At 42.0% G+C, this 27,602-nt stretch overlaps 3 protein-coding genes across 14 annotated transcripts in view; 2 read left to right on the forward strand and 1 right to left on the reverse strand.

Annotated features, from left to right (window-relative positions):
• LOC143266858 (NADPH-dependent 3-keto-steroid reductase HSD3B3-like) overlaps positions 1-22,414 on the forward strand; it is a 37,142-nt gene extending 14,728 nt beyond the window's left edge. The window contains exons 2-5 of one of the 3 annotated variants that reach the window (XM_076574672.1): positions 8,175-8,245; positions 8,626-8,822; positions 16,142-16,306; positions 21,232-22,414. In XM_076574672.1, coding sequence (XP_076430787.1) covers positions 8,678-8,822; positions 16,142-16,306; positions 21,232-22,043 — 1,122 coding nt within the window. In that variant the 5' untranslated portion in view covers positions 8,175-8,245; positions 8,626-8,677 and the 3' untranslated portion in view covers positions 22,044-22,414. The remainder of the gene's footprint in view (positions 1-8,174; positions 8,246-8,625; positions 8,823-16,141; positions 16,307-21,231) is intronic. The other 2 variants (XM_076574671.1, XM_076574673.1) reach the window with 2 other exon arrangements.
• Positions 1-27,602, reverse strand: part of LOC121826335 (uncharacterized) — a 187,933-nt gene that overhangs the window by 147,376 nt on the left and 12,955 nt on the right. For 3 of the 10 annotated variants that reach the window (XR_013052252.1, XR_013052253.1, XR_013052250.1), the window contains 3 exons: positions 25,576-25,663; positions 24,728-24,795; positions 22,488-24,201 (listed from right to left, as the gene is read on the reverse strand). The exons of 6 other annotated variants lie outside the window; for them this stretch is intronic. Coding sequence is in view for 1 of the 4 variants with exons in the window: in XM_076574693.1 (XP_076430808.1) it covers positions 23,521-23,588; positions 24,728-24,795; positions 25,576-25,663 (224 nt within the window). In the remaining 3 variants the exon portion in view is untranslated. Of the gene's footprint in view, positions 1-22,487; positions 24,202-24,727; positions 24,796-25,575; positions 25,664-27,602 lie in introns of those variants that run through there. One more of the 10 variants, XM_076574693.1, reaches the window with a different exon arrangement.
• The window catches only part of LOC102909786 (NADPH-dependent 3-keto-steroid reductase HSD3B3-like), an 85,168-nt gene that overhangs the window by 14,701 nt on the left and 42,865 nt on the right, over positions 1-27,602 (forward strand). The gene's annotated exons all lie outside the window — the stretch shown is intronic.

Raw genomic sequence — 27,602 nt, forward strand, 5'->3', positions numbered from 1 at the left:
GTCTTTAGGTGAATCTGTTTTCCTTGGAAAGTAAATTTTTGGCCAAATGACTAACAGGCCCAGCAAGACTAAAAACGAATTCAATGTTCAAATCTTTGATGCATATCAGAATGATATGTCTCCACCCAGGGGCAGAGATACTCCATTATTTTGACCTGGAGATCTAAGGAGTGGCAGAGCTAACCCTTCTAGTGTTACCATGGATACAGAGGTCGAGTTCAATGCCAACTCTTAGGGATGTTCCCTTGTCAATGGGCTCTATAGCTACTAATCTGTGATTAGCTTGTTAACATTCTTCCTCAGGTGTTACATAGAAACTTGCTACTGAAGAAACTTTCTGAGATATATACATATATGAAAGATATAGATGGAGTCACCTAGTAATGGGGGAGACACTGACCAGCTAAATATCTTACGATACCAAATGAAACCTCCAGTTCCAGTAATGGATTATATCTAGGTGAGCCATTAGCCAACAGAACCCCATGAAATCCCCAACCATTTCAGGCTATTGCCAAGACTATTTGTTGCTCTCCACAGACTGTAAGGCCCTATTCCTAAAGTCAATGCATATATATATATATATATATATATATATATATATATATATCATTGAACACAAAGGATGGCTGAGATTCTGCCTATTTACTGGCTTCACCCTGCTTACTAGCATTCATGGTACTAGAAGATGCTGTGCATGCCACTACAGAAGAAAGGCAATCATCAACCCAGCTACAAACCCTGTGACATACCATGTAGCATGCCTGTGAGATATGCTGGTGCAATAGCAGAACCAATGTTCTGTGAGTCACCAACCACTTTCTGGTTGGATTTAAGGCTCATTACATGAGTATCTATGCCTGACACTGCTAAGGTGACCAAGAACATGAGGTTGGATTGGCCATGAGTTTAGGGGAAAACCAAATACTATTGTTCTGCTAAGGAAATGTAGCAATAAAATGACTGCCTATTGAAGTAGGACAGGCATATAGGGGTGAGAAAATTGGCTCAGACCACATTCCAAGGCATGCACATAACATACTCCTTATGAGCCAACCAGAGTCTGCCTGAGGGCCTAGCAATATCATCTGTCAGAGTTCCTGGTCACTGTCACAGGTCCTGGGCACTGTCAGAGTTCCTGATCTTGCAGAGTCTGCCGGAGGGCCTAGCAACAATCAATGTCAGGGTTCCTATCAATGTCAGAGTTCCGGATCATGCTCAGCCAATGAAGGATGGAAAGACAGACTGGTGCTGGGAGGAGGGTATATAATGCATTTCCTGCAATTGAATAAATGAGTTCATTATTTGCCTAAAATGGACTCCTAGTGTCTGTGCCAATGATGCCCACATTCTCACCCTCACCCCTGAGGGAACCATTAGAAGCCAAGAAACAGACCAGTGCCTTACTCAATCATTATCCAAGAAGTGTCTTCGGCAGTGAAAAGGAGCTTACACAGAGACCCACAAATAGATAGTGTTCAAAGAGTGAGAAACATTGGAGCACTCAGTCCTAAATGCAATGTTCTTATCAAACCCTCCCAGGGGTACTCATGGACCTATGAAGAAGAGGAAGCAGAAAGAGTGTAAGGGCCAGTGGTAATGGATGACTCCAAGGAAACAGTGTTCTCCAGACACAACAGGGCTCCTGCACACATGAACTCAGAGACTGTAGCAGCACACACAGTATCTGCACAGATTAAAGCCAGGCAGGGTCCATGCACTGAGATCAGGAGGGCTCAAACTTCTAACCAGGAAGCTATCTGCAATCAGTACCCATTTGAGAAAGAAATATTAGTGTTCTCCAAATGAGCCTCATTGTGTATATTAACTACACTCCAGTCCCAGAGTATTTAACATGCTCTGCTTGTCTCTGTGGTCCCTGTACACACATGAAACAAAGACACAAATTCAGAGAAAACACCCATACACTTTTAAAAAAAATAATAGAAAGACCTAGGGTATTAGTAAGTATACCTTTTGCTGTGTCTGGAAGTCATTTCCAGGAAGGATTAACAAACCAGAAAAGACTCGCTATACAGGTGGCACCATCCTGTGGCCTATGGTCACAAACTAAACAAAAAGGAGAGAAAGGCAGACTGAATGCAAGATGGAGCTGAGAATTCAGTCTGTCTGTTTAAATGTCATCTGCAGCCTCAGATCTGCCTTCCAAGAATAAAACTGTGTAGGGGTGACTAAGAGGACCTCTATAATTCTTGGTCACCAAGGAGGCTATCTGCAAGAAGCAGAATCATACACTGAAAATTTGGAAAGTATGAAGTATGCTGTGCAAAAATTGTTTCATTTACCTGGAGGAATAGGAACTACCCACCTGTCCCTATGTGTGCTAATGGCCTGTCCCTGGTGAGACTGCTGCTATGTCTGCCTACCCAGGCTCATGATGACCAGGACATTAACCAACACATGATAAATATTCTGGTCAGGAGTACTCCATGCATCTTCAATGATGCAAAAACCAGATGAATGATGCAGAATTTGGACTTTATTCTCTCAGCATCCTGTATGGGTCATAACATGAAATTAATTAAGAAGAGAATAAGGAGAGACAGAGGGAAAGTCACAGGACTCATTCCAACAAGTTAGAAAAAATGTAAGGATATTAAAAATATAGTAGGTAAAGAACAGGCCAAGACAAGGGAAGTGATAAAAGTTAGAAATAAAAGTGATTCTCAGGCCATTCTTTTTAAAATCATCTAATTATGTATGGAGGTATAATGTATGCCTGTGTGTGGGAATGTGAACATTTGAGTGCAGGTACAGGCAGAGATCAGAGGTGGATTATGGGTCCCCAGAAACTGGAGATACAAGGGGTTGTGAACCACCTGATGTGCATGCTGGGAATCAAACTTGGGTCCTCTTGTAGAACAGCAAATGCTCCTGCAAACTGAACAGTTCCTGACATTGTCAGTCAGAAAGGAACAATAGTAGGTTATTTTAAATACTCCCAAGTACCAGTGGCAGGAGGAAGTACCAATTGAAAATGTCCTTCTGACCAGAGTTAAGAACATTTATTTAAACTACAGGTCAGGAACATGTTCTAAACTGTGCTGGCTACAAACTAGAGGGAAAGAACAATTCAGAACAGGCAACATCTGGTGATTCACTATGCTTTGATGGACCGTAACCAAAACCTATTGATGAATTGAGGAGATGGAAGAGAGAATTTCAGAATTGAAGACAATATAGAAAAACTGGATATCTTGGTCAAAGAAAATGTTAAATCTAAAAATGTCCTGACACAAAATACTGAGGACACTGGGAACACTATAGAAATAATAAATCTAAGAATAATAGAAATAGATGAAGGAGAAGAATCCAGGTCAAAGACATACAAAATATTTTCAACAAATTCATAGAAGAAAGTTTCATAACCTAGAGAATGGGAGTGCATTCAAAATACAAGAAGTATATAGAACACCAATTAGACTGGACCAGAGAAGAACGTGCCATGACACATAGTAATCAAAATATCAAACACACAGACCAAATGAGGGATATTAAAGGCTGCAAGGGGAAAAGAGCAAGTAACATATAAAACCATACCCATCAGAATGACACCTGACTTCAAGATGGGACCCTAAAAGCCAGATGAACCCAAAGAGATGTACATCTGACTCTAAGAGACCATCAATGCCAGCCTATGCTATCATACCCAGTGAAACTTTCAATCACCATAGATGAAGAAAACAAGATATTCCATGATAAACCCATATTTAACCAACATCTGCTACAAAGCCAGCCCTGCAGAATGTGCTAGAAGGAAAACTCCAACCCCAACAGTATAAGTATACCCATGAAAACACAAGGAATAAATAATCCCAGAGCTGTACATCCAAAGAGAGGAACCACATATGCTCCACCACCAACAACAAAATAACAGAATCAACAAACACTGCTCATTGATATCTCACAATCAAGAGACACAGACTAACAGAATGAATGTAAAAACAGGATCCATTGTTCTGCTGATCCACAAACACACGTCAACATAAGGAATAGACATCACTTCAGGATAAAAGCATGGGGAAAATATTCCAAGTAAAGGGAACTAAGCTGATGTAGCCATGTTAATAGCTGACAAAATAGACTTGAAACAAAAACTAATCAGAAGATATAAGGAAGAACACTGCATACTCATCAAGAGAAAATCTACCAAGAGGATATTGCCATTGTTAACATCTAAGCACACGGGCAACAAAGTTCAAAAGAAAAACTACTACAGCTTAAATCACGTATTGACCCTCACATACTGTTAGTGAGAGACTTCAATATCCCAAAACCCACTCTGGCTAAAAGACAAATCATCCAGACAAAAATTAAACAGAGAAATGCTCATTCAACTGATGTTATAAAACAAGTAGACCTAACAGATATTTACAGAACATTTAATCCAAACACAAAAGAATGTACCTTCTTCTCAGCACCTCATAGAACTTCCTCCAAAATTGAGCACACACTCATAACACCCTGCATCTTCTCTGACCACCACATAGTAAAACTGGATCCCAACAACAGAAATTTACAAACTCTTGGAAACTGAACAACTACCAGCTGAATGAAAAAAAAATGGGTCAAGATAGAAATGAAGAAAGAATTTAAAAACTTTTTCGATTTCAATGAAATGAAACACAACATACTCAAATTTAAGGGACACACTAAAACTCTTCTAAGAAGTAAGTTCACAGCACTAACTCCCTACATCAAAAAAAGAGATCTCATACTACTAACTTAATAGCACACCTGAAAGCTCTAGAACAAAAAGAAGAAATACACCGAAAAGGAGTAGACAGTAAGAAATAATCAAACTCGGTGCTGAAATAAATAAAAGAGAAACAAAAAACAAGAATCAATGAAACAAAGACTTGGTACTTTGAAAAAAGCAATAAGATTAATAAAATTTTATACAAATTAACTATAAGGTAGAGAGAGAATATCTAAATTATTAAAATTATAGCTGATTAGTAGACATGAAAACAGACAGTAAGAAACTCCTAAGAATTATAGGAATACTTTAAAAACCTGCACTCTAACAAATTGAAAATAACAAAAGATAATTTTCTCAATACATACCACTTACCAAAGTTAATTCAAGATCAGATAAGCAAAGTAAACTGACCTATGTAACCCCTGGTGAAATAGAAGCAGTCATTAGAAGTCTCCTAACCACAAAAGAGCCCAGGACCAGATGGTTTTAACACAGAATCCTACCAGACGTTCACAAAAAATGTTAATGCCAATACTTCACAAATTATTCTACAAAATAGAAACAGAAAGAACAGTGCCCAATTTGTTTTACAAGGCTATAGCTACTTTGATACCCAAGCTACCTAAATGCCTGCAAAAAATAGATACAGTACAGTTTCCTTTATGAGTAAAATACTTGCAAACTGAATCCAAGAGCACATCAAAAATATCATCCACCATGATTAAGTAGGCTTCATCTCAGAGATGCAGGGATCGTTTAACATATGTAAGTCAATAAATGTAATCCACCACATAAACAAACTGAAAGCCAAACACCACAGAATCATCCCATTAGATGTGGAAAACTCCTTCGAAAGACCCCAAGAGCCCTTCATGATAAAAGTCCTAGAGAGATCAGGAATACAGGGAACATACAAAAGTCAACATAATAAGGGCAATATACAGCAAACAAATAGCCAACATCAACTTAAATGAAGACAAACTCAAAGTATTTCCACTAACACCAGGACCAAGACAAGGCTGTCCACTCTCTCTATCCCTATTCAATACAGTACTTGAAGTCTTGGCTACAGCAATAATACAACTGATGAAGATGAAGGAAATACAACTTGAAAAGGAAGAAGTCAAAATACCTTTATTTGGAAAAGAAGGCAAAATATCTTTATTTGCAGATAATAGGATAGTTTTAAATGATCATCAAAATTCCACTAGATTACCTCTACAGCTGACAAATGCTTTCAGCAAAGTAGCCGGATACCAAATTAACTCACATAAATCTAGAGCCCTCCTGTATACAAATGACAAATAGACTGAGAAAGAAATCAGGGAAACAACACTCTCCACAATAACCTCATATCATTTACAATGCCTTGGGGTAACTCTAACCAAACAAGTGAAAGACTTGTTTGATAAAATCAAGTCCTTTGCAAATATATTATAGCTTCCAGTAGAGTTATTTTTCAATGGGTTTTCTAAATGTGCAAACCAATGAGTTTTTCTGTCTTGTGCCTTCTCTTGACCTCTTTTCATCTTTTGTTTGTTTGTTAGATTTTGATGTGTTAGTTTTGTTTTATCTTATTATATTTGATTTTATATTATTATTATGTTTTAGAAGACTTGTTGCTTTCTAATGAGGGACAGAAGGGGTGGATCCAGATGGGAGGGGAGGTGGGAGGAGCCAAGAGGAGTAAAAGGATGGGAAACCATAATCAGGATATATTATGTGAGAAAAAAATCTATTTTCAACAAAAGGAAACAAAGGTATTAAAAAAGGGTTATGGAAACTGCATACAAGGGTTCATGCAGACTGCATACAAGCAAGCTGTGTCACCTGTACCTACATGTTTGGTGGAAGGAGGACATATCAGCTTGGAGCATACTATCCTATGAGGTACTGTCACACCAAGGTACTGATAGAGTCTCCAGGGAAGCTTTAGTAGGGAAAGTGAGGGTGGGTGGAAAGAAGATAAAAGTTCACAGTCATCCTTCAATGGGCTTCTTGTATAATAGTTGCCTTTCTTGTACTTAAGTTTATTATAAAAAGGTCATGTCTCTAATTGGGGAATATCCACTTATCTAGTTCTAGAACCTTATTGAATCCCAAGAAATGTCTACACAACTTTTGGATAATATTAAGTAGGCATTCAAAGTGTGAACAAACATAATATATGTGTTCTCTGTGTTTAGAGTAAATGCTGTTGTGCTTATCGAGAAAGGTACTGCAAAAAAAGCACCATGTAGGACCTACACTGGACTCTGTATGGACCTTAACAACCAGAAAGGCTTTGAGCCCCTTCCATGCAGATATGTCCATACTTTGGAAACTACAGCCAGACTTGGTCACTTACAAAGTTTATGGTCACCCTATAATGGAGTCAAATTAAATTCTCAGCTTTCTCTTAGCTGCATTAATAGATCTCCTTGGCCACATGGGCCTATGGGCTGTAGATTGGACACGCCTTAAAGAGTTTTTACCATAAGGTGATTTGCTCACCTACTGATGTCAATCTTAACAAAAAACCAACAAAAAAAAGATCAGAATCTGCTTATTCTGATAAATACAGCCATGTCTTTCAGATGAGCATGTGCATGCTCTGCAGTTAACTGTGAGCTGCTCAAAGAATTGAGGCAAAGAGAAGTTTATGAAATCAATAACAAGGAGTATTACAGCAAACACACCGAGTGAATAATCTTGGCCATGTTTGATTACCCTTGATTGTACACAACATAAGCTAGTGTCATCTGAAAGGAGGAAACCTCAACTGAAGATTGCCTATATCAGATTGACATGTGGGGCATTGTATTGATTTTCAATTGATGCAGGAAGGCCCAGTCTCCTAAGCTTTTGGGTAGCTGGACAATTAAACATTCTTGGAGTTACTACATCAAACAAGAATGTAGAAGCCTTGTTCCCCTTTCTCATTCCTCAGTCTGTGCTCAGCTTCCTCCATATCCTTTGTAGTATCCCTCATAGGAAGCTTGTGGTGATATTGTGCCCCCCCAATATATAGTGCACCAAAATAAACTTATCTGGGGTTAGATATCAGAACAGCCTCTAGACAGACATAGAAGCCAGAAAATGGTGACACATGCACTTTTAATCCTTACTCTCTGGAGGCAGAAATCTATTTGGATCTCTGTGATTCAAAGACACACTGGAAACAACCAGGTATGGTGACACAAGCCTTTAATCCCAGGAAGTGATGGCAGGAATCAGAAAGGTATAAAAGGCATGAGGACCTGGAAGTAGAGTTCTTTTTATTCTTTTAAGCTTAGCCTTCATCAACAGTTCAGCTGAGATACATTAGGATGAGGACTCAGAGGCTTCTAGTTCCAGGAAACAGGATCAGCTGAGAAGTTGGCAAGGTGAGGTTTGCTGTGGCTTGTTCTGCTTCTCTGATCTTTCAGCGTTCACCCCAATACCTGACTCCAGGTTTGTTTTTATTTATAAGATCTTTTAAGATTCGTGCTACAGAAGCTAATAGATGTAAGCATTGGTCCATGAAGTCCAAGAGGATCTGCAGTAAGTAACCATATGCAGTGTGGAGTTGTAGGGCCCCAGTGTGTGCACGCTTTCTCAGAAGCACAGGTAAGACAATCTGAGGCTTGCAAGTGGCATCTCATGTGAGAGGAACAAACTTGGGGCACAGCCTGACATGTGAGGTCTGACAGTGTCTCAGTGTCAGAGCTGACCTGACTTTGAGGTTGCACATCTGGTGTCTGCTGCAGAACTGAACTTTTGCTTGTTTGTTGAAGAAAACCCAAATATTTTGGAATCAAGGAAGTGATGTTATGAGAGAAATGTTCAAGAACCACCTTGAGGACATCTTTTTCTACTATGTCATCATAGTAGGAACCTCATGACTTTGTACCCATTGCACCTCTCTTTCTATTCCTCCCCAGGGAGACATTACATCACGCCTGTGACCACAGAGATCTGCTTCCTGTGTTGACCATGGCTGAGTGGAGCTGCCTTGTGACAGGTGCAGGAGGGTTTCTGGGCCAGAGGATCATCCGCATGTTGGCTCAGGAGAAAGAGCTGAAGGAGATCAGGGCCTTGTTCAGGTCCTTCACTCCAAAACACAAGGAGGAATTATCCAGTAAGTTATCTGGAGGATTTTGAATATGGAATGGGTATGTGGAGGGCTTTCTTGTCACCAAGTAAGAAATGGGTGGATCTGTGAAGAGCCTCAGCAGGAACAATCACAGTTGAGAAAGCATCAAAGGCACAGCATAGTTGGAAAAAGTGGATTCTGGATGACCCAGAACTAGAGAACATGGCCATGGGCAATGGCCTGGGCCTTCATTCTACTCTCCTATGTAGACATTGCAGATGAGTTTTCTCCTTGCTGGAAACTTTTGTGTCTTAAATGGTCTGGACTTGGCAATATAGTACAACACTAGCAAAAGATTATTTAACTAGAGACCTGAGCAGTGCAAACCTACCTCCTTTGAAAATTTTCATTCAGTTTTGTAGTTTCTTTTTATTTAAGACTAGGTGAGTAAAGGTCATGGCAGGGGGTGATTATAATGTAAAGGTAAATTGATGAAGGGGGTAGAGAGGGGGAGGGTGACTACAGAGCATATACACAGGATAGAAGCAGACTGAGGGCCAGGTGGACTTCATATGTGTCATGGGGTTTCCTCCAATGTCTTTCCCATCATTCCTCCTCTCTGTCTTTCATCCTCAAGGGAAGTGTCTACAGACTTTACTGGAGAGGTGCTTTATGTTTTTCTGTATCTCTCCTCCACCCCAGACCAAGTGCAATCACTGTGTTGACAGTCATTTCCCAGCTGTTCCATTCTCACATCCTTCTGTGGATATGGCTTGTGTAGGACCCTTGCTCCCAGTGTGAGGCCATCTTGAACAGATCTCTTCCTCCATACTCTCCAGAGTTCATTCAACCTATTTGCTTGGATCCCACCCACCCATCCCTTGGCTTTGTCAGATAGGGTCTGTATAAAATCTCATATCAGACACCCTATAGTTCGATTTTGATTTTCCTTCCTTCCCAAGATAAACCAGTACCTGGATCTGGTGTGATATGGTCCTATGAAGAAGGGAGGTGATTGAGGCCTGTGTTAGTTACTTTTTTATTACTGGGATAAGACACTGTGACCAAAACAACTTATAGAAGAAAGAGATTGTTGGGGACTTACAGTTTCCAGAGAGTTAGAGCTGATGACTATTATGGCAGGGAGCAGGGCAGCCAACAGACAGCCTGGCACTCTAGCAATAGCTAAGAGCTCATGTCTTGACCCACAAGACAAGACAGAGATCTAACTGAGAATGATGCAAGTCTTTTGAAGCCTCAAATGCCATGCCCAGGGACACACTGCCTACAAAAAGGCAACACTCACTACCCTTTCCACCAACTACAGAACAAGTATTCAAATACATGAACCTATGGGAGACATTCTCATTCAAACAACCACATCTCAGTGTCCACACACCTTAAGACACATTTGAGCAACAAAGAGGTTTGGAAAGTGTATTCCTTAGGCTACACTTATCTGGAATCCATTGTCAAATTAAATTTTATCTGTTTTGCTGCAATGATTAGCATCTTATGATAATGGGCCAGTATTGTTGTGTTAAAGTAATAGTCTTCAGAGTTTTAACAAGCAATAGTTGTAAGAGTCTTATTCAGCTGGAACCTCCAACTAGTCCCTGCATGGTCTGAGAAGCCCCATTCCTGTCTCTCTCTCCAAACTCTGCCCATTCAGAGAGTCTTAAAACAAAGAAACACAAAGTGTGATGTCGGAACATTTCAGGGGGCATTGCCAAGTTATGCCACAAAGAGAAAAATGTAAGCATTCTGGCAAAGGATCTCTCCTTACCTAAGTTCTGTTCAGGCCAACACAGACAGATTTAGGAATGTATATCTAACCTCCTTGCTTTAATACCTCATTCAATTAGCAATGTTTTACATCTATCTTCCGTAAAACTTGTTCTCAAGGTAGAAGAGGAATTATCATATAAAAATCCATCCAAATCTAAACTATCTTGGACACCTGTTGTTGCTTCCTTGGTAGGCCCACTCCATGTGGTCACCTTTAGTTAAGATGGCAATGAAGTCACATGACCTCCCTCTTCTCCAACCCTATCAAAGATGGCTGCCAGAGCCTGACTACACTTTGTTAGATTAGATAGTGGAGAATCAATAGTTGTTGCCCAGAACAGCTCCAATTTAGAATTCCAAGTTTTAAGTTAATTTTTGTTACAGATTTTTAACCATGCTAGACTCCCACAGCTGTTTTTTGAATAAAGTAGAATTGCATAAAACAACTTTAATATTATTTATAACAAAATGACTTATGAATCCCCGTTATTATACTAGATTCAATAGCCAGAAATCCCAGAGGCAAATTCTGAGCCCAGGCAGATGGTTGCTACAGTAACAGCTGAGACATCACCAAGACACACAGAGCATAGCAAACTCACACAGGTGTTTACCCAGACCCAAATCCCTTGACTGTTTTTTTGTAAATGAAGTTCTGTAGTTTTAAAAGGAAAACACCCCCCCCCACACACACACACACACTGAGAGAGAGAGAGAAACCTAGTAAGAACCAAACAAATTCCATTTTCATAATAGTTTTGAGGCAGAACAAAATTTTTAATACAATTCCATTTTTTCTCTAAAGGAATTAGAAAAAAAAGCTAATTTGTATATTGTTTTAAACATGTGGTAATATTATATTATAAGAACAATGATAACAAAACATACATTTAAACACGTCAGATCTCTGGAGATGTTATGTAATCTTGGGACACATATAAATGCATATTTGTAAATATAGGTCTAACCTATAGGTCCCTTGGAATTTCAGGACCTCCTGAAATCCCAAAGTTAGTAGTAAATTAAAAACATTATATTTTTAGTTTGTAAAATATATAAAATGTTATAAGATTTGGTAAAAATTACAAAACAACAAAAAATCGCCAAAACAATTAAGGACACAGGAGATGTCAGAATCTAGATGGCCCACCTTTTCCAAAGAATTAGGGGAGGGGCCACAGTTCTCTATTAAGATCAGATGCAAGAAACCTCTCTGGTTTTGCTCTTCCCTGTATTGTTTATTGAGCCTATGCTTTTTGTTTCCTGGGAAAACTCCCTAATATGAACATGGAGAATCAAAAGTTATGCAGGTGGTATAGTCTTTGAAATCTATTCATAATCTACAAGAGTCAATACTGTTTGATCTCATTTGGATCTGTCCCAGAAGTTTCAGAGGGCTTTTTGAGCACCAATGTTAATAGGGTAACAGTTTCTGGGAGGCAAGAAATTAGTTCAATACCTCTAAATAGTTGGTGTTGGTTCCAGTTTCTGGAGTCTAACACTGACTAGTTTAATTTTGGTGTATTTAAACACAGCACAATTTAGCCAATATTTTCCTGGTGATAAGTAACTCAATCCCATGTGCACAATAAAGCATACATACATAAACCTTAAGGAACAAAGTAAGCTAAATAAGTATCAGACATGATAACACAGAAAGTTTTCATGAAGTACAAGGGATGCCTTCCTTAAAGATGGATTCTATAGATTGGGAAAATAACCTATGATATGGGTCTGGGGGAGGATCGAGTGTGATTTTCAAACACACAGACTGTGCAAAGTTGACTAGACTAGAAAGCACATCTGCTCCCAGCCTTCTGGACAGACAACTGGTTATGCATTCCTTCCCTTGAAGGAAAAACTCTATGTGCTAACATTCCAGGATCCCCTAGTGCTCATCTGTGGGCATGAGGACCCCTGTATCTCCTACAAGAAGTCCTGTGCCTTTCTGAAATTCCTTTGCAGCTTCTACTTCCATCCACTACTTGTCCAACTGTTTCCTTCATTCTGGGTCTTCTCTCTCTTTTATAATTTGGGATCATCTTTATCTTCACAGAAACAAACAAGCAAACCAAAAAAAGAAGAAAAAAAAGAAAAAAAAACTACCTCTGCCTTCTTCTGGACACATTTTCCTATTTTATATATATCTTCATAAACCCTTATAAAACATGTCACACATCTCTTCCATACTCATTTGTTTCCCTTTGTTACATACAACAAAATGCCAAAATACATAAACTTTAAATTTCTGCCTCATGTTTTACTATTTTAACTTCCTTACAAATAACCAAGACACCTTGTCTCCAAACAAGCAAACAAAGAAATAAATAACCTAAAGAATCTGAGTAATGATTACTATTGATATGAGAACTCACCATGAGTAAAAACAACTTGGGGAGGAAAGTGTTTATTTGGCTTATGCTTCTATATCTCTCTTCATCATCCAAAGGAAATCAGGACAGGGACTTAAACAGGGCAGGAAGCTGATGCAGGGGCCATGAGAGGGTGGGGTTCACTGGTTTGCTCTCGGGTCTTGCTCAGCCTGCTTTCTTATAGAACATGGAGATGGCACCACCCACAATGAGCTGTGCCCTCCCATATGAATCACTAATGATGAAAAAGCCCTACAGGATTGCATAGAGTCTCATCATATGGAGGCATTTTTGTCAACTGAATATCCCTCCTCTCAGTAAGAGGAGAGAATCCTGGTGTCCTATTGTGTCAGAGACATCTTCATGGTGGAAACTCCTTATTTCTCCACCCCCATGAGATGCCAAAACAAAGGAAATTTTGTCTTCTGACTCTATACACAAGGGGACAACACAGATGTTTGAGAGGATGACAGGGTTACAGCCATCTCAGAGAAGGGTCAGACAGGGGCCAGCAAGCCCTGGGAAACCCAGCAGAGGACTAGGCTGGGGGCAGCAGGCCCTAGGAAACCCAGCAGATGATGTGCTGCCCCTAGACCCAGACAAATAAGAGCCACATTTAAAAAAAAAAAAAAAACAACGAGTTCCAGACATTTCTACTATAACACAAAGGATATGACAGATTATATACTATAGCTGTCAGAGGGAGCAAGTTTCCTGCAGGTAAGAAATGGAATGTCAAATGGTCAGAGAATGTGGGGTCTGCAAATGATATAGTCGCATGACATAAACTGCTAGAGAATATGTCAATTTCCTTGTAGCTGCAATGCTCTAGTCTGTTCAAACCAAGCATCTCCAACCTGGAGTAGGCACCAATCCTGAGCTTGTGACTCTACAGATTTGGAAATCCCCTAGACCACCCACCATAACCACTATGAAAATCATATCCTGTAACTGATTAAGGTCCCTCTCACTCCACTGCTGAGTAGATGGAAAAAGGACCCGCCTTTGAACTTGTGAATTAAAAAGACTCTTTGCCTTTGCATTCAGATTGGTCTTATGGTGGTCTTTGGGGATATCAGACTTTGGGTGCAACAATGTTAACTGACTTCCTCAAGATCCCACAGCTAAAATAGGACAAAGTAGGGTGTGGGTCCAGGAGGTCTGGTGGTGACCTCTGTCCTTTTAAAGGCTGGAGTGTGGTGGCTTCTCTCTGGATCTCCTACTGCAGCTCACACCACAGCATTAGCTCTATGATGTGGCAGTGAAGAACAATTGCCAAGTCCATGGTGTCTTGGCCAAGCTGAGAGATGTGGCTCTACCACAAAGCATTCAAGATGTCACCTCCTGGTATCTCAGGACTCCCCACACCCCCCAAGAACAGATGTGTGAGTCTACTTGGTCCTGCATCTGGGCTTCTCCTGCACTGTCACAGCAACTCTTCTGACCCTGTCTGTCTAAAGTCAGCTGCTAAGAAGAGTGGAGGAGAAATCACACAGGAAGAGACTCACATTCTGGCACTTGCCTCCTTCCCAAAAGGCTTTTCCCCATCACCCTCTACTTCAAGGCCTTCCTAGTTTCCTGAGTTGGGAGAGAGGGCTACAGTAGACATATTCAGGAGAGGTTGTAATCGGTCCCAAGAAGGATTTCTCCAGCTCTGGATTTCTACTTCTGCCTCTATCAAAGTATTCTTTGGTGTTCATTGCATATTTAGTTGACCTGATTGTATCAAAAGAGTTGAATCCAAATGAGTCTTGTTCATAGAGTGCATAGAGAAGTGGGCATGGATTGAGTGAAGGCAGGGGGACAATAGAGCCTTCACTAGAAAAATGTATATTCTTTTCTAGCTCAGTCAGTAGAGCATGAGAATCATAATGTCAGGGTCATAGGTTCATGCCCCAGGTTGGGCACCAGATATTGGTGGAATTATTATGGCCACTCCACATAGTTAAAAGGGAGTTTTATTTTGTGGGTTAACTTACAAGTGAAGGGATAGTTTACAGGGTCTGGAAAAGGTGTAGGACTGTCCAGCAGTGTTCTCTGTTTGGTCTACCTCCAGCGTCCAGGGTCCAGGAACCAAGAGAACCTCTAGATCTCAGGTCTACAGTGTTTTCTCTCAGCCCTGCCTTATAGGCGTGACCATTACCAAAGCCTCAATGGGGGTTGGAACTTCTAGGTCACAGCTGGAATGGCTACCCACTACACCCAACCTATACCAAGAACACTAGCATCCTAACTTCATGAGATAGCTGCAAAAGAAGATTGCAAACTGAGAAAGTCATGTATAAATTATGAAGCTCGAGGCAGTGTGGGGTATAGATACTGGCTGCATGTGCCACACCATCAATTTTGTGAACTAATTTGGGTGACATTGTGATTGCTAGCTACTATCATCCTACAAATTTGAGAGGAACCTGAAGCTATCCATAGCATACTATCCAAGTATGCCCCTGGATGTACTATGGTCCCTTGGAGGTGGCCTCATTTACAATGTATCTATCCAATAAGAAATGCTCACCTAAACCCATCATAGGATCCCATTCTGAGTTCTCTCACTGGGGCTCTAGTTTCCTCTCTGTAATTGAGCTCACTCTTCATTTGTGCTCAGCCCAGTCTCAGAAATTATCAAGACCTATAGGAGCAGAGCTCAATTTTCCATCTTCGTTTCTCCGTCTTCTGGGTCCTCCTCACTGGAACTCTGGAGGACACAATCTGATTAACCTGTTACTTGCCCAGGTTACTCTTATGTCTTCATGCCTTTCCATTTGCCACCTGAGAGCACTGTTACAGCTCCCCAGGGCAGGACTCTGCCTCTGTTTCTCCTTCAGTGAAAATCCACAAGTGATTCCCTGTTCTCTATCAGTTAAATTCCAATTCTCCCTTTTTACATTTTACATCCACACCTTCTCTGGTTGCTTTAATCAGTGTATGAATTCCCATAACTCTGTTTTTGTGAGCAAAGCACAAATCACATCTCACTGCTCAGATTCATTTTCTACAAAGGGAGGGATAGACACAGATGCTTCCTCCTTCCCTGCAAATGGTACATTCTGACTGTTGAGCAATTATTGTTTCTTTAGTAGAATGGTCTCCTTCCCAGGATCTCCTCACTCTGGCTGCCCTTAAAGGCCTAGGTCACTCATACTGTGTCTGGAAATTTCCATCCTGTGCAGAAAGCTTCCCAATGACCTGCTTTGTGTTCCTCAGAGCTGCAGACAAAAGCCAAGGTGACAGTGCTGAGGGGAGACATTCTGGATGCCCAGTGCCTGAGGAGAGCCTGCCAGGGCGTCTCTGTTGTCATCCACACTGCTGCCAGCCTTGACTTCTTTGGTACTGTTCCCAGACAGACCATCGTGGATATCAACCTGAAAGGTACAGAGTCTCAGGAGGATATGGAGAGTGTGGGAAAATTAGAACAGTCAAATAGCATGAGGACAGGAAGGAGAGTACTGGCCATGGAACACCTGCTGTGCTCTGGGTCTGTCAGATGCCTCTGCTTGCCAGCCCAGCTAGCAGAACTCAGGGCAGTTGTCCTTGATGTTTAGAAGAAGAGATTGTGCTGAGAGAGGAGGGAACAGAGGCCCCACAGGTAGTCAGAGGAGAGAAAACACAAAGCCACACCCAGGACCTTTAAACAGCCAGGATGGTCTCCTGCTTCTCCCTGCCAAAGTGAGTGGACTCCATCTCCAAATGTTTGATGTCCACTCCTTGCTGTGAATGCCCACAAAGGTTCTCTAGTGAGATCTGAGCTTGCCTCACCAAGCAGGTCTGCATTAGAGGATTGCTTGACCACATGCATGGTCACCAGGTGGTTGAAAAAGATCTGCTCTTGGCTGAGCTAGGGGGAGGTCTTTTGTTCCACCCCTTGGCTTCCCTCTACCTAGCCCTTTAGAAGAGACAGGAAGGGGTGGTGAATAATGATGCAGGCCCTCCTGGGGCTATCCTATGTTTCGGTCTCAATCCCCTCTATCCTTCTATCTAATATCTCTTATCCCTCACTCCTCAAAATAACCTGTCATAAAATGTGGGATCCAGTCTCTCAGCTGGGCTCCCACAAATGGTGCCAGAAACAGGGATACGCGACTTTGAAAAGGGAGAGTGGAGTTGTCTTAAGTGTAAAGGGGCATGCCCGATAAGGAATTAAAAATAAAGGTGACAATATTTTATTCTCGAGATTGAAAATTCGGTGGCCAAAGCTAAATGTAAGTGAAGCTGCAGTGTATATTTCTCTCTATCTAGATTTCTTTCTTTTTTTCTCTCTCTTAATTTCTATCTATAAAAATGCAGGAAAAAATATAAGGTAGAATGTAGGAATATTGTGTAGAAAAACCTTAGGATAAGATGAGCAACAAGATAGAGGAACTATCTCTTTGATTTTTCCAACTATGGGACTATGAATGCAAATTTCTGGAAAAGAATCAGAGAAAAATCTATCAAAGATGAGAAAAACGGGCAGACAAAGATTCCTCTGGAAGATTTGGCCTATGAACAGCTTAGATTTAAGTCCTGAGTGGCAGAGAAAGAATTTTCCCTGAGATAGATGCAGGTGAAATAAAACTCTTCACTCCACTGACATTATTACTGTATGATAAATTCACCATCAGAATTAGTTTCCTTGGCCAAGAAGCAACGTTTAGAGAACATAAGTCTTGGGGAAAATTTGTAATCTTTCTCTCAAAAACTGAAAGCTTTCTTGTGAAAAACTTAGTAATGTCTCTCTGAAAAACTTGAAGCTCTTCAAGTCTTTTCTTCTCAGATTTTTTTCTCTTTCTATAATGGCAAAAATTAAATAATCTGGAATTAAAATCCATCAGTATGGGAAAATCACCTGTAATTGCTCAAGAAAAAACAAAAAGCCTCTTGGAACATGGCAAATCCTCTCTGCTGGTCCTTTCTCCCCATCCAGTGGATATTAGACAAACAGCAGATACTTTAGACCCTAGCCCAAATCCCCTGTGGCAAGAGACTAGCAATAGATTCTTGGGAGAGTACAGGCAGAGATCCAAGTGGGTCAGCTTCTCCACTGAAGGATGGAGCCCAAGCACAGGCAGAGTGGGACCCAGGGGAAAAAGCTGCAGGATCTAAGTTCTCAGCAGCTATAAAGGCAACATTGGAAGAGCTAAGGCAAAATTTGCATACAAACAAGGCCATTGGGAAAGGAGAGTGGCCTCCTGGACTACCAGCCCCAAGTCAGAAGGTGGGGCTCTACAGCACCCAAGGCTGAGAAAAGAACATCTCTGGAAAAGCTTTCTTTTCTTTCTCTATCAGTGAAAAATCTTGCTTAAAAAAAAAAAAAAGAAAGAAAGAAAGAAAGAAAGAAAGAAAGAAAGAAAGAAAGAAAGAAAGAAAGAAAGAAAAAGCTCTCTTTTCAAGTAGTCTCTTTACTTTTTCACTTACCCAGTAAAACAGGGGTGGGGGTAAGATTGAAGAAGGTGCAGGGGGGAGGGGGCAAGAGGGAGGGGTCAAAGGGTTACCAAAATGCCTGTCTGAGTGTGCACATGTGGACAGGTGTGGACTACTCTGGGGACAATGTTAGGTGAAGGAAGTCCACCCGTCAATGCCAGCAGCTCAGGGAGAACAGAAACCTCCTGTGTGGAAAAAGTTCTCCTGATCTTGACTTTCAGTATGAACACAAACCAAGTAAATGGACCCCGGACTGTGGAGGACCAGAAAGGCAGCATGGGAAACATTGTTCATTTGTAACAGGATGGGACAGAAAAAGGAAGCTTGGAAAACGTAGTCCATAACGTGGTTTGTAACAGTGTGACAATATAGAGAAAGGCAGTTTGGGAAATGAAGTCTGTAAAAGAGACACTGGTACTGCCCTGCCCCCAAACTCTGTTTTTTTAGTATTTTTCCAGGTCAAAATGCTATTTTTTCCACAAGCATTGTTAGCTTGCCTCTCAAGAACTAGAAACAGGTGAACAGTTGCCTGTCAGGAAGCAATTAAAGTGCTGATACTGTTTGTCAACAAGTCACTTTGAAACCCTTTAGAAAACTAGGGAAAGAGGTCTGGATACTGGGAAATTGCTTTGGATCTGAAAAAGGAAAAATATTATGGGCAAATTAAAAAAAAGAATCTGGGGTTGTGCTTGAAATGCAAGAGAGAAACATTGACATCATTGAAACGCTCATGATAATCTTAAAAAGTAGCTTTAAATAATTAAGAAAAGGGAATTTTACCCGCAGTCAATCTTACAGTCACTGATGAATTAGGCTCTGACTTCAAACTATCAGGAAAACTTTCAGAATGATATCAAGGCTGACTATTAACTCTGACCTTTAGAAATGATTTGCATACTTCCTGTCTTGTTAATAGTTCTGTTAAGAAATCTCTTCTAGATGTTTGCTAATAGAATTTGATTTTGAATGTAAGTTAGATCTGTTAAGTGATTTTACTAGGTAAGTTTGTAAAATAGTTCTATGGAGTTTCCTTTTGAATTAAGCATGTAAAAATGTAAATATTGATTGTGAGAAGTGTAATTATTGAATGTAAAATGTATAAATGTTGAATGTAAAAAGTGTAAATGTTGAATGTAAGTTTGTAAAAAGTGTGCATACTAGAATTGTTTTTATTACTCTTTTGCCTTCAGATATATTTGAACACTTTTAATAATAGCTCAAAATATAATTTTATGGTCTCAGTGGCCCCTGGAAAACTTAAGCAAAAAGGTATCATAATTAGGGGGAACTTTCCTGCCTTCTTCCTAGAAGTTTCCACTCCTTCAGTTTCTGTTTAGGAAGGAGTAGGTCTCGCACAATGGAGTTAGTTTGTAAGTGTCTTTATAATTGGTATAGATTTTGTTTACATGAGTGGATACTTTGAAGTGTTTTGAAATGACTGTTTTTTCCTGGGAATCAAAATAGTCTCTTGAAAATTTTATTGAACATCTGTTAGCCAAGAGTATTGGTTTAGAAAAAAAGCTTGGTGCAGCTAAGACTGCTGTGGTCAACTTAGACCTATTCTAAAAGGGATATCCCATTTTTATTCTCCTCTACTCCTTTACTGGGAGGTGTGGCTGCTATGGAGATCTCTGTGGATGTTTGCAAGATCTTAGTAGGGACCTGGGCCAGAGTTAAGTTAGGCTCTGTACCCGCTCCTGCCAGGGCTGGTAGCCAAAGATGGGCCACTTTCTTCTTGATAGCTTCTTGAATCTGTGTATGTCAAATTAATCAAGAATGACCTGAGACAGGCACAGTCTATCTGAGGGACATATTGGGGGGGGGCATTATTATATCAAGAAGGGGGAGCTTTGTAGGGTCATTAAGATTTCCTAGTGAGATCCGAGCTTGCTTTACCCAGCAAAACTGCATTAGAGGATTGCTTGACCACATGTGTGGTGACCAGGTGGCTGGAAAGGTCTGTACTTGGCTGAGTTAGGAGGAGGTTTTTTGTTCCACCCCTTGGTACTCCTATAAATAGCCCCTTAGAAGAGACAGGAAATGAGAGGTTAATAATGACCCAAGCCCACCCAAGGCTATCCTGTGTTTCTGTTTCCACCCCCTCTCTCCTTCTATCTAATATCTCTTATCCCTCTCTTCTCAAGAGTACCCTCTGGTGAAATGTGGGAGCCCTTCTCCCATCTGGGCTCCTACACACTGCCTCTCTAGACCAGATCCTGACCTTTCCTCAGTAGAGAGCCCTCAAAGCCTGTATAACAGGCAAACAAGCAGAGCACATGAAAAAGCAAAGCAGTAAAGAACTTTCCTCCATGGCCTCTGCCTTTGTTCCTGGGTGACTTTCTTCAGTGACACACTGCCATGGGAACATAGAAACCATAGAAACTGTTCCCTCCCCACATTCCTTTGGTCATGGTGTTTATCACAGCAACAGAAAGCTTACTGGACCAGTGGCTCAGTGGGAGGGGCCTTGTCTACCATGTGGAAGAGCCTAGGTGTGATCCCAACACTGTAAAGTAAAATATATTCAAAAAGAGAGAGAAAGAGAAAAACAGTGATAGAGAGATGGGGAGAGACGGAGAAAAAGACAATTATATTCAAACAGAGAGAGAAAGAGAAAGAAATAGAGAGACAGGGAGAGACAGGCAAAAAGAGAGAGATAGCTCTATAAACTCAGAAACCTAGAAGTCCCCTGTTTTTCAGAATCTAAATTGTCACCTCTTTTAATTTGGGGATTATTCTGTGGCTATAGAATGGCAATTTGAGTCATGATCAGGTAAGAATGTATTTAGATCTGTAGTAGTCTTTCCATTGGGGATGAAGTGGGGATGAATCTGACTCCACAGTGGACCCTTCAGCATCTTTCCTAACAGTAATGATGAACTTCCCATACTCAGGTACTCAGCTCCTGTTGGATACTTGTGTGGAAGCCAGTGTCCCAGTCTTCATCTACAGCAGCTCAGTGTCTGTGGCTGGACCAAACTCCTACAAGGACATCATCCAGAATGGCTGTGAAGAAGACAATCTTGAAAGCACATGGTCTCATCCATACCCATATAGCAAAAAGATGGCTGAGAAGGCAGTGCTGGCAGCCAATGGGTGCACCCTGAAAGATGGTGGCACTTTGTACACTTGTGCCTTAAGACTCCCATTCATCTATGGGGAAGGGAGCCAACACATTTCAGATGCAATAAATAGAGCACTCAAGAATAATGGCATACTTGACAATTTTGCCAAATTCTCTGTGATCAACCCAGTGTTTGTGAGTAATGCAGCCTGGGCACACATTCTGGCAGCCAGGGGCCTGCGAGACCCCAAGAAGTCACCAAACATCCAAGGCCAGTTCTACTACATCTCAGATGAAACCCCTCACCAAAGCTTTGTTGATTTACATTATGCCTTGAGCAAGGACTGGGGCTTCCACATTGATTCCAGTTGGAGCCTTCCTCTGCCCATTCTCTACTGGCTTGCTTTCCTGTTGGAAACTGTGAGCTTCCTGCTGCGTCCAATCTACAATTACCAGCCTCCTTTTAACCGTTGCTCAGTCACATTCACAAGTAGTGTGTTCACCTTCTCCTACAAGAAAGCTCAGCGAGATCTGGGCTATGAGCCACCTGTCAGCTGGGAGGAAGCCAGACAGAAAACTTCTCAGTGGATCGGGTCACTAGTGGAGCAGTACAAGGGGAGGCTAAACACAAAGACACAGTGATGTGACCATGGCAGGGACATGGCCCTGAAGTTGTCAGGTCCTCCAGAAAGGGTCTAAGACACAACACAACTCCTACACTTCCCTTTGACACACTGGCCAACTTGTCTTCACGTCACCAAAGCCTTGCCAGGCACTGACCCAGTCCCAAACTTTTGCCCTGAGCACTTGCCCAGAGACACACAGGCTGTGCCTCTGCTGCTATGACCATAGGTTCAGTTTTTGGTGGTGAGCTGCCCAGAGCCTCCTGTAACTTAGAATTTCATCAGTGTTTCCATTTCCCCTCTCACAGTCCCAAGCATTGCTTGTCTGAGAAAATCCCCATTGCATCATGAAGCTCAAAGAAAAGAACAATAAAAAGGTTTTATGACTAATCCGGAGGTCGTTTTGGTGAACCTTGATTATAGCCTTCTTTTCTATATACAATTAAGGCCATAGTCAGAACAGAAACAGAATGTCACTCCCACAGAATGTGGGCCCTAGCATGGACTAGATGACTGACCTACAGTGCCTCAGTTCAGCATCACCTGATCAGACATCTTGCTCATGGTCTCAGGAAATTCAAACCTACCTCCTCCCACTCAATGGTGGAGCTCACACTGGTTGTCAGTGGGTACAGCAAAGCCCTGTAACACACTCTGTACCTCCAGGGCAGAGTCTTGCCTCCCTTGGTCTCCCTCCTTCTTACCCTTCTTACCACCTATACATGGGGCTCTCTAGAACCAGGACAAGCATTGAGAGCTACCCAGGAGACTGTAACACTGTTAGAAATGGCCCTGGGCATCAGAGATGATCTGAGAGTCTCCTTGTAATGAATTCGCCCAAATGTACCTCCTCCTGAGCCTACAATGTGAAAATCTGCTACCCCTACCTCTAAATGTAGCTGCCTCTCCCTCTCTTTCCCTCCATTTACCAATCTCTTAAGCCCATATCCTCCTATAGCCTTAGCAGCTTCCCCTCCCCTCCCTCCCTCTCATTCCTCAGCTTCTCTGAGCTGAGGAAGCCTGTCAGGACAGGGTTGAGGCCTTACAAGATAACAGAGTCAATAGCTGACTACAGAACCCACAATTATAAGAGGGCCTGTCTGCTCAACCAGACATCATCAACCTGAGGGAGCTGTGGGGACACAGTATAGAGGAAAGAAAACTGTCTCCTGTCACAACTGGGTACTAACAAACCTGCCTTTTGGTATCACAGACAACATGAAAGTCACATCCAGCATCAATACTTCTTTCTCACCCCACATTGATTACTGTTCATAGGATGACATTGATTGGGACTGGGCTCCTACACGAGGATCAGGAGATAAGACCATGCTGAAGTTTTATACAGCAAACTAAACCTAAGAGTGTTTTCTGGTTACTACAATATCAAGAGAGAGAAACAAGCACCATTTTCAAGCAGGCCATTTATAACCCAGGAAGCCCCACTTGGTTTCACATTAGCAAGGGGTCATCTGGAAGTGGATGCTCTGCCTTTGTCAGCCAGTTCTGCTTCCTTTGCCCTGCCAGGCCGAGAGAGCTCCAGTTCGGCTCACTGGACAGTATTCTATGGTATAAAAGGAAGATCCACCTGTTTCTGAGAATAAAAGTAAATTCCAAGGACAATTTCTAGCCATAATTGGCTACATGTTTCTGTTTTGACTCCTCACTCATCAGTTCTTTAAGAGGACACTCACTAAGGATGTAGCTTTAGCATTCACTCTATAAGAGGGAGGGGAGATGCTCAGGCACCACCCACAAGGACACAAGTAAGAGCTCTCACCTGGCTCCCAGGTGGGGGCAGCTGAGGACTACAGCTCATACACCCTGGGCATCTTGTCCAGAGTGAGTGTCCATGAGCCCTGGGCAACCTAAACAGCTTCCACAGGCCTGTTCCATTAGCTCAGAAGGAAAGGATATGGTGGAGTAGGAGAAAGGATCTTCAGTCTTGATTTCAGCCAACTTAAATTCCTCATTGAGTTCACTGGTCTATTTTCTCAGGGGAAAGCTGAATCCCAAGTTCTAACAAGGGTGAGTGGAAAGAAAGAAAAGTGACCTAGTTTGTGCATCTAGCCTGACAAGCAAAAGGCCATAGAAATCTTTGTTAAAAGCCCAGAGAAAAACGATAGATGGAATACATTATGTTAAGAAAAGCTGGCTAGAATTAAGCCAAACTAAGACTAGGTATTTATAAGAAAGAAAGAGAGAGAGAGAGAGAGAGAGAGAGAGAGAGAGAGAGAGAGAGAGAGAGAGAGAGAGAGAGAAACCTCTGTTAGAATTTATGTGGGAACTGGGTGGTGGGCCTCTCCAAACAGTCAAAGAGCAAAATAAAAAAAAACACCACCACTACCACCACCACCACCTCCACCTCCACCTCCACCTCCACCTCCACCTCCTCCTCCTCCTCCACCTCCACCTCCACCTCCACCTCCACCTCCTCCTCCTCCACCTCCACCTCCACCTCCACCTCCACCTCCACCTCCACCTCCACCTCCACCACCACCACCACCATCACCTCCACCTCTACCTCTACCTCCACCTCCATCACCACCACCACCACCACCACCACCACCACCACCACCACCACCACCACCACCACCACCACAACAACAACAACAACAAAAACTGTTCTTCTCTGGCCCTAGAGCCTCTGGGAAGTAACAGCATGTACTCACTTTTTAAACAGCATGCCTGTTCTGAGCCTACCTGGGCATTCTAAGTCTATATGAATGTTCTTGTCCTGTTCCTTCTTGTCTGAATCTATGAAGACTGACCTGATGAAGGAAAAATACTATAGCTACATCAGTTCTGTTAGAGAGGAGAAAAATGAGCCCTCCAGCCCACTCTGCTAATGAGGGACAAGGCCCTTAACAGAAGTGTCAGGCATCTGACACCAAGACATACATCTGCCTCACAGAGACTCATAGCAGAAGAACATATCCCATTTCTGGAGTGGAAGGACCTCCAACAAATCCTCTAGGAGGTGGACATAATGGCCTGCTCACCCCATATCTTGAGCTATGCCACATCCACTTTAGAGTCAGGCCCTTCTGAAACATGGAAAAGAGGATGCCTGGCCCTCAGTGACACTCTGGGAAGGAACCTTCACTAAGCATCACACTTCAATGACCCACAACACTACCCTAGCATTAACTCTTGCTTCAGCCACTGAAACATTCCTCTAATCAAATAGAGTAAAACAAGGCATTCAGCAAAACTTCATCTACCCCTGGAATTCTGAAAAGTAAATGACTTGTGTCGCTGCTATGGCTCCATTTTTAATTCAGTTTAGGTTTTCTTTATGTATAGTACAAGTTGCTGTTCTTGTTTCTATTCTAAAAACACTTTTGCAAACGTCCATGTATATGCATGTGAACATTATCATTATATTATGCACTTCCTTACTGACTTTCTATGTGCACTTGTGTGTGCCTGCCTGTGAACCTCAGCAGGTGTGTGCACAGGTCAGAGGACAAGATGTGGAGTTAGTTCAGGAACTGAACTCAGATTATCAGTCTTTGGGGCAGGAGCCTTTACCTGCTTAGCCATCTTACCAGCCCTTAAGCTGAAGTTGGAAACACAGTGCAGAGACTGTGTCTCTGGCTGATAGTCCCCACTCCATAGCTCTTCCTTCTGCTGCCTCTGAAAGAAAAAAAAAACTATTAGGGAAGGTTCTTATTTCAGCTCACTCTAGCTGACATGTTAACATTTAAGAGTTAATTCTGGAAAAACAAAAAACAAAAAAAAAAACAAACAAAAAAAAAAAGAGTTAATTCTCAGCACAGGCAATTAATTCTCAGGCACATCTCTGAGTTCAAGGCTAGGATGATCTACAAAGTGAAATCCAGGATATTCAAGGCTATACAGAAAAACCCTGTTGAGAGAGATACAGAGAGAGAGAAAGAGAGAGAGATGGATTGATAGATAGATAGATGGATAGAGTGAGCACTTATTCTCAAAGGGGATAAAAGGGAAAATACATGAACTATTGCTGTTGTTTAGCTTAGAGATTTACAAAAAAGAATAAAAGACACCACTTTCAAAGGAGGTAACAGGCTTGCAGGACCCTCTCCTCCCACCCTTCTCCCTCCATTCCTTGGGGACTCCTTGAACCTTGCAGCAGATCCAGGATTCCTCCTTACCTGGATTCCTCTGTGTCTGAAGCCTATATATAGAAGCTCTGTACCCGGGGCCCACAATGGACTCCAGTAGGTGATTTCCACAGTTCTTCTGTCCCCCATTACACTCTCTCATCCTCACCCCTAGCCCTGTAGCAGCATGCTTGCAGGAGCCTGTCCATCAGTCCTACTTCATTACCTGGGGACCATGCTAAACCTTGCAGTAGACCCCATTTTCCTCTTCCTGTGCACCCTCTCCTCCCCACTCCCTCACTTCCAGCTTATCCTGATTCCTTCTTGTCAGCCCCCAATACCAGGAAGCACTTTGTACCTGGGACCCCAGGGGCTACATCTGGCAGGGACTTAGATAGGGGAGTCACACCATCCTTCCTGCCCTCCATTATGATCTCTCCACTCTCACCCTCAGATACATAACAACCTGCACTCATATTCTCTTTTCCCACCTCAGCTCCATTCACTGGAGACTCCAACTCTTTCTTCAGACCCAGGGTCCTCATAGCCCAGTCAAGACAGTCTCTCCAGATTCTTCTTTGCCTTAGGTCATCCAGCTTGCATAAAGCCCACTTTCTACCACACCTACAATTTCCTGGGGACCCCATTTCTTGATGTAGACAGGATCCCCTTGGCTCTTTCCTGGAACAACTCTAAGGCATTTTACCTAGCCCACCTCTATTACTCTTTGCCACCCACCAATCTGCAGAAGCACTGTCTACCCGGGAACCACAACCACCACACTCTCCTAAGACCAAGAGAGGGCAACAGAAACCAACAACAGAGCACCCACACAACAAAGACCAGACATCAACACCTAAAATCACCTCAGTCATCACAAACCCAGAGGCCAAGACACCAGCATGGAAACACAAGGACTTCAAAGCAGCAGTTCTGAATATGTGCAAGTACCTCACAGAGGATGTGGAAAAACCCTTAATGACGTCTATGAAAACACAAAGGAACAGTGAGGGACGTGATGCAAACAGTTCAAGGCGTGAAAGTTGACCTGGGACAGCTAAAGCAAACCCAACCTGAGATAAAACTGGAAATGAAAAGACAAGGAAGTCAAACTCAGACCTCAGAGTACACAATAGGGAAGAGAGAATCTCTGGTGTTGCAGACAAGGCAGAAGAAATGGATACCTCAGTCACAGAAAATGTTAAATCTCCACACAGCTCAGCAAAATTTGCTGTGTCACTAGGGATGGTCCTTGTGACAATTTCTATAGCTCTCTCTTGGTGAGAACAGTTCCAGAGGTATGATGTCCATGTCAGTGTTCAGTTGCCACTGTAGAACTGAGTGTAGCACTGTAGCATCTGGATTCTCAGCTGTCCTTGAATGTGCCTGCATGTTTTTCTTAATTTAAATATTGCTTCCCATTAATGAAATAACAAACTGTGGTGACAAACCATGGAAGAGAAGTACTTTGTTCTTTTCCTCTATCTAAG

Source organism: Peromyscus maniculatus, chromosome 6 (assembly GCF_049852395.1).
Source record: "Peromyscus maniculatus bairdii isolate BWxNUB_F1_BW_parent chromosome 6, HU_Pman_BW_mat_3.1, whole genome shotgun sequence".
Classification (NCBI taxonomy): domain Eukaryota; kingdom Metazoa; phylum Chordata; class Mammalia; order Rodentia; family Cricetidae; genus Peromyscus; species Peromyscus maniculatus.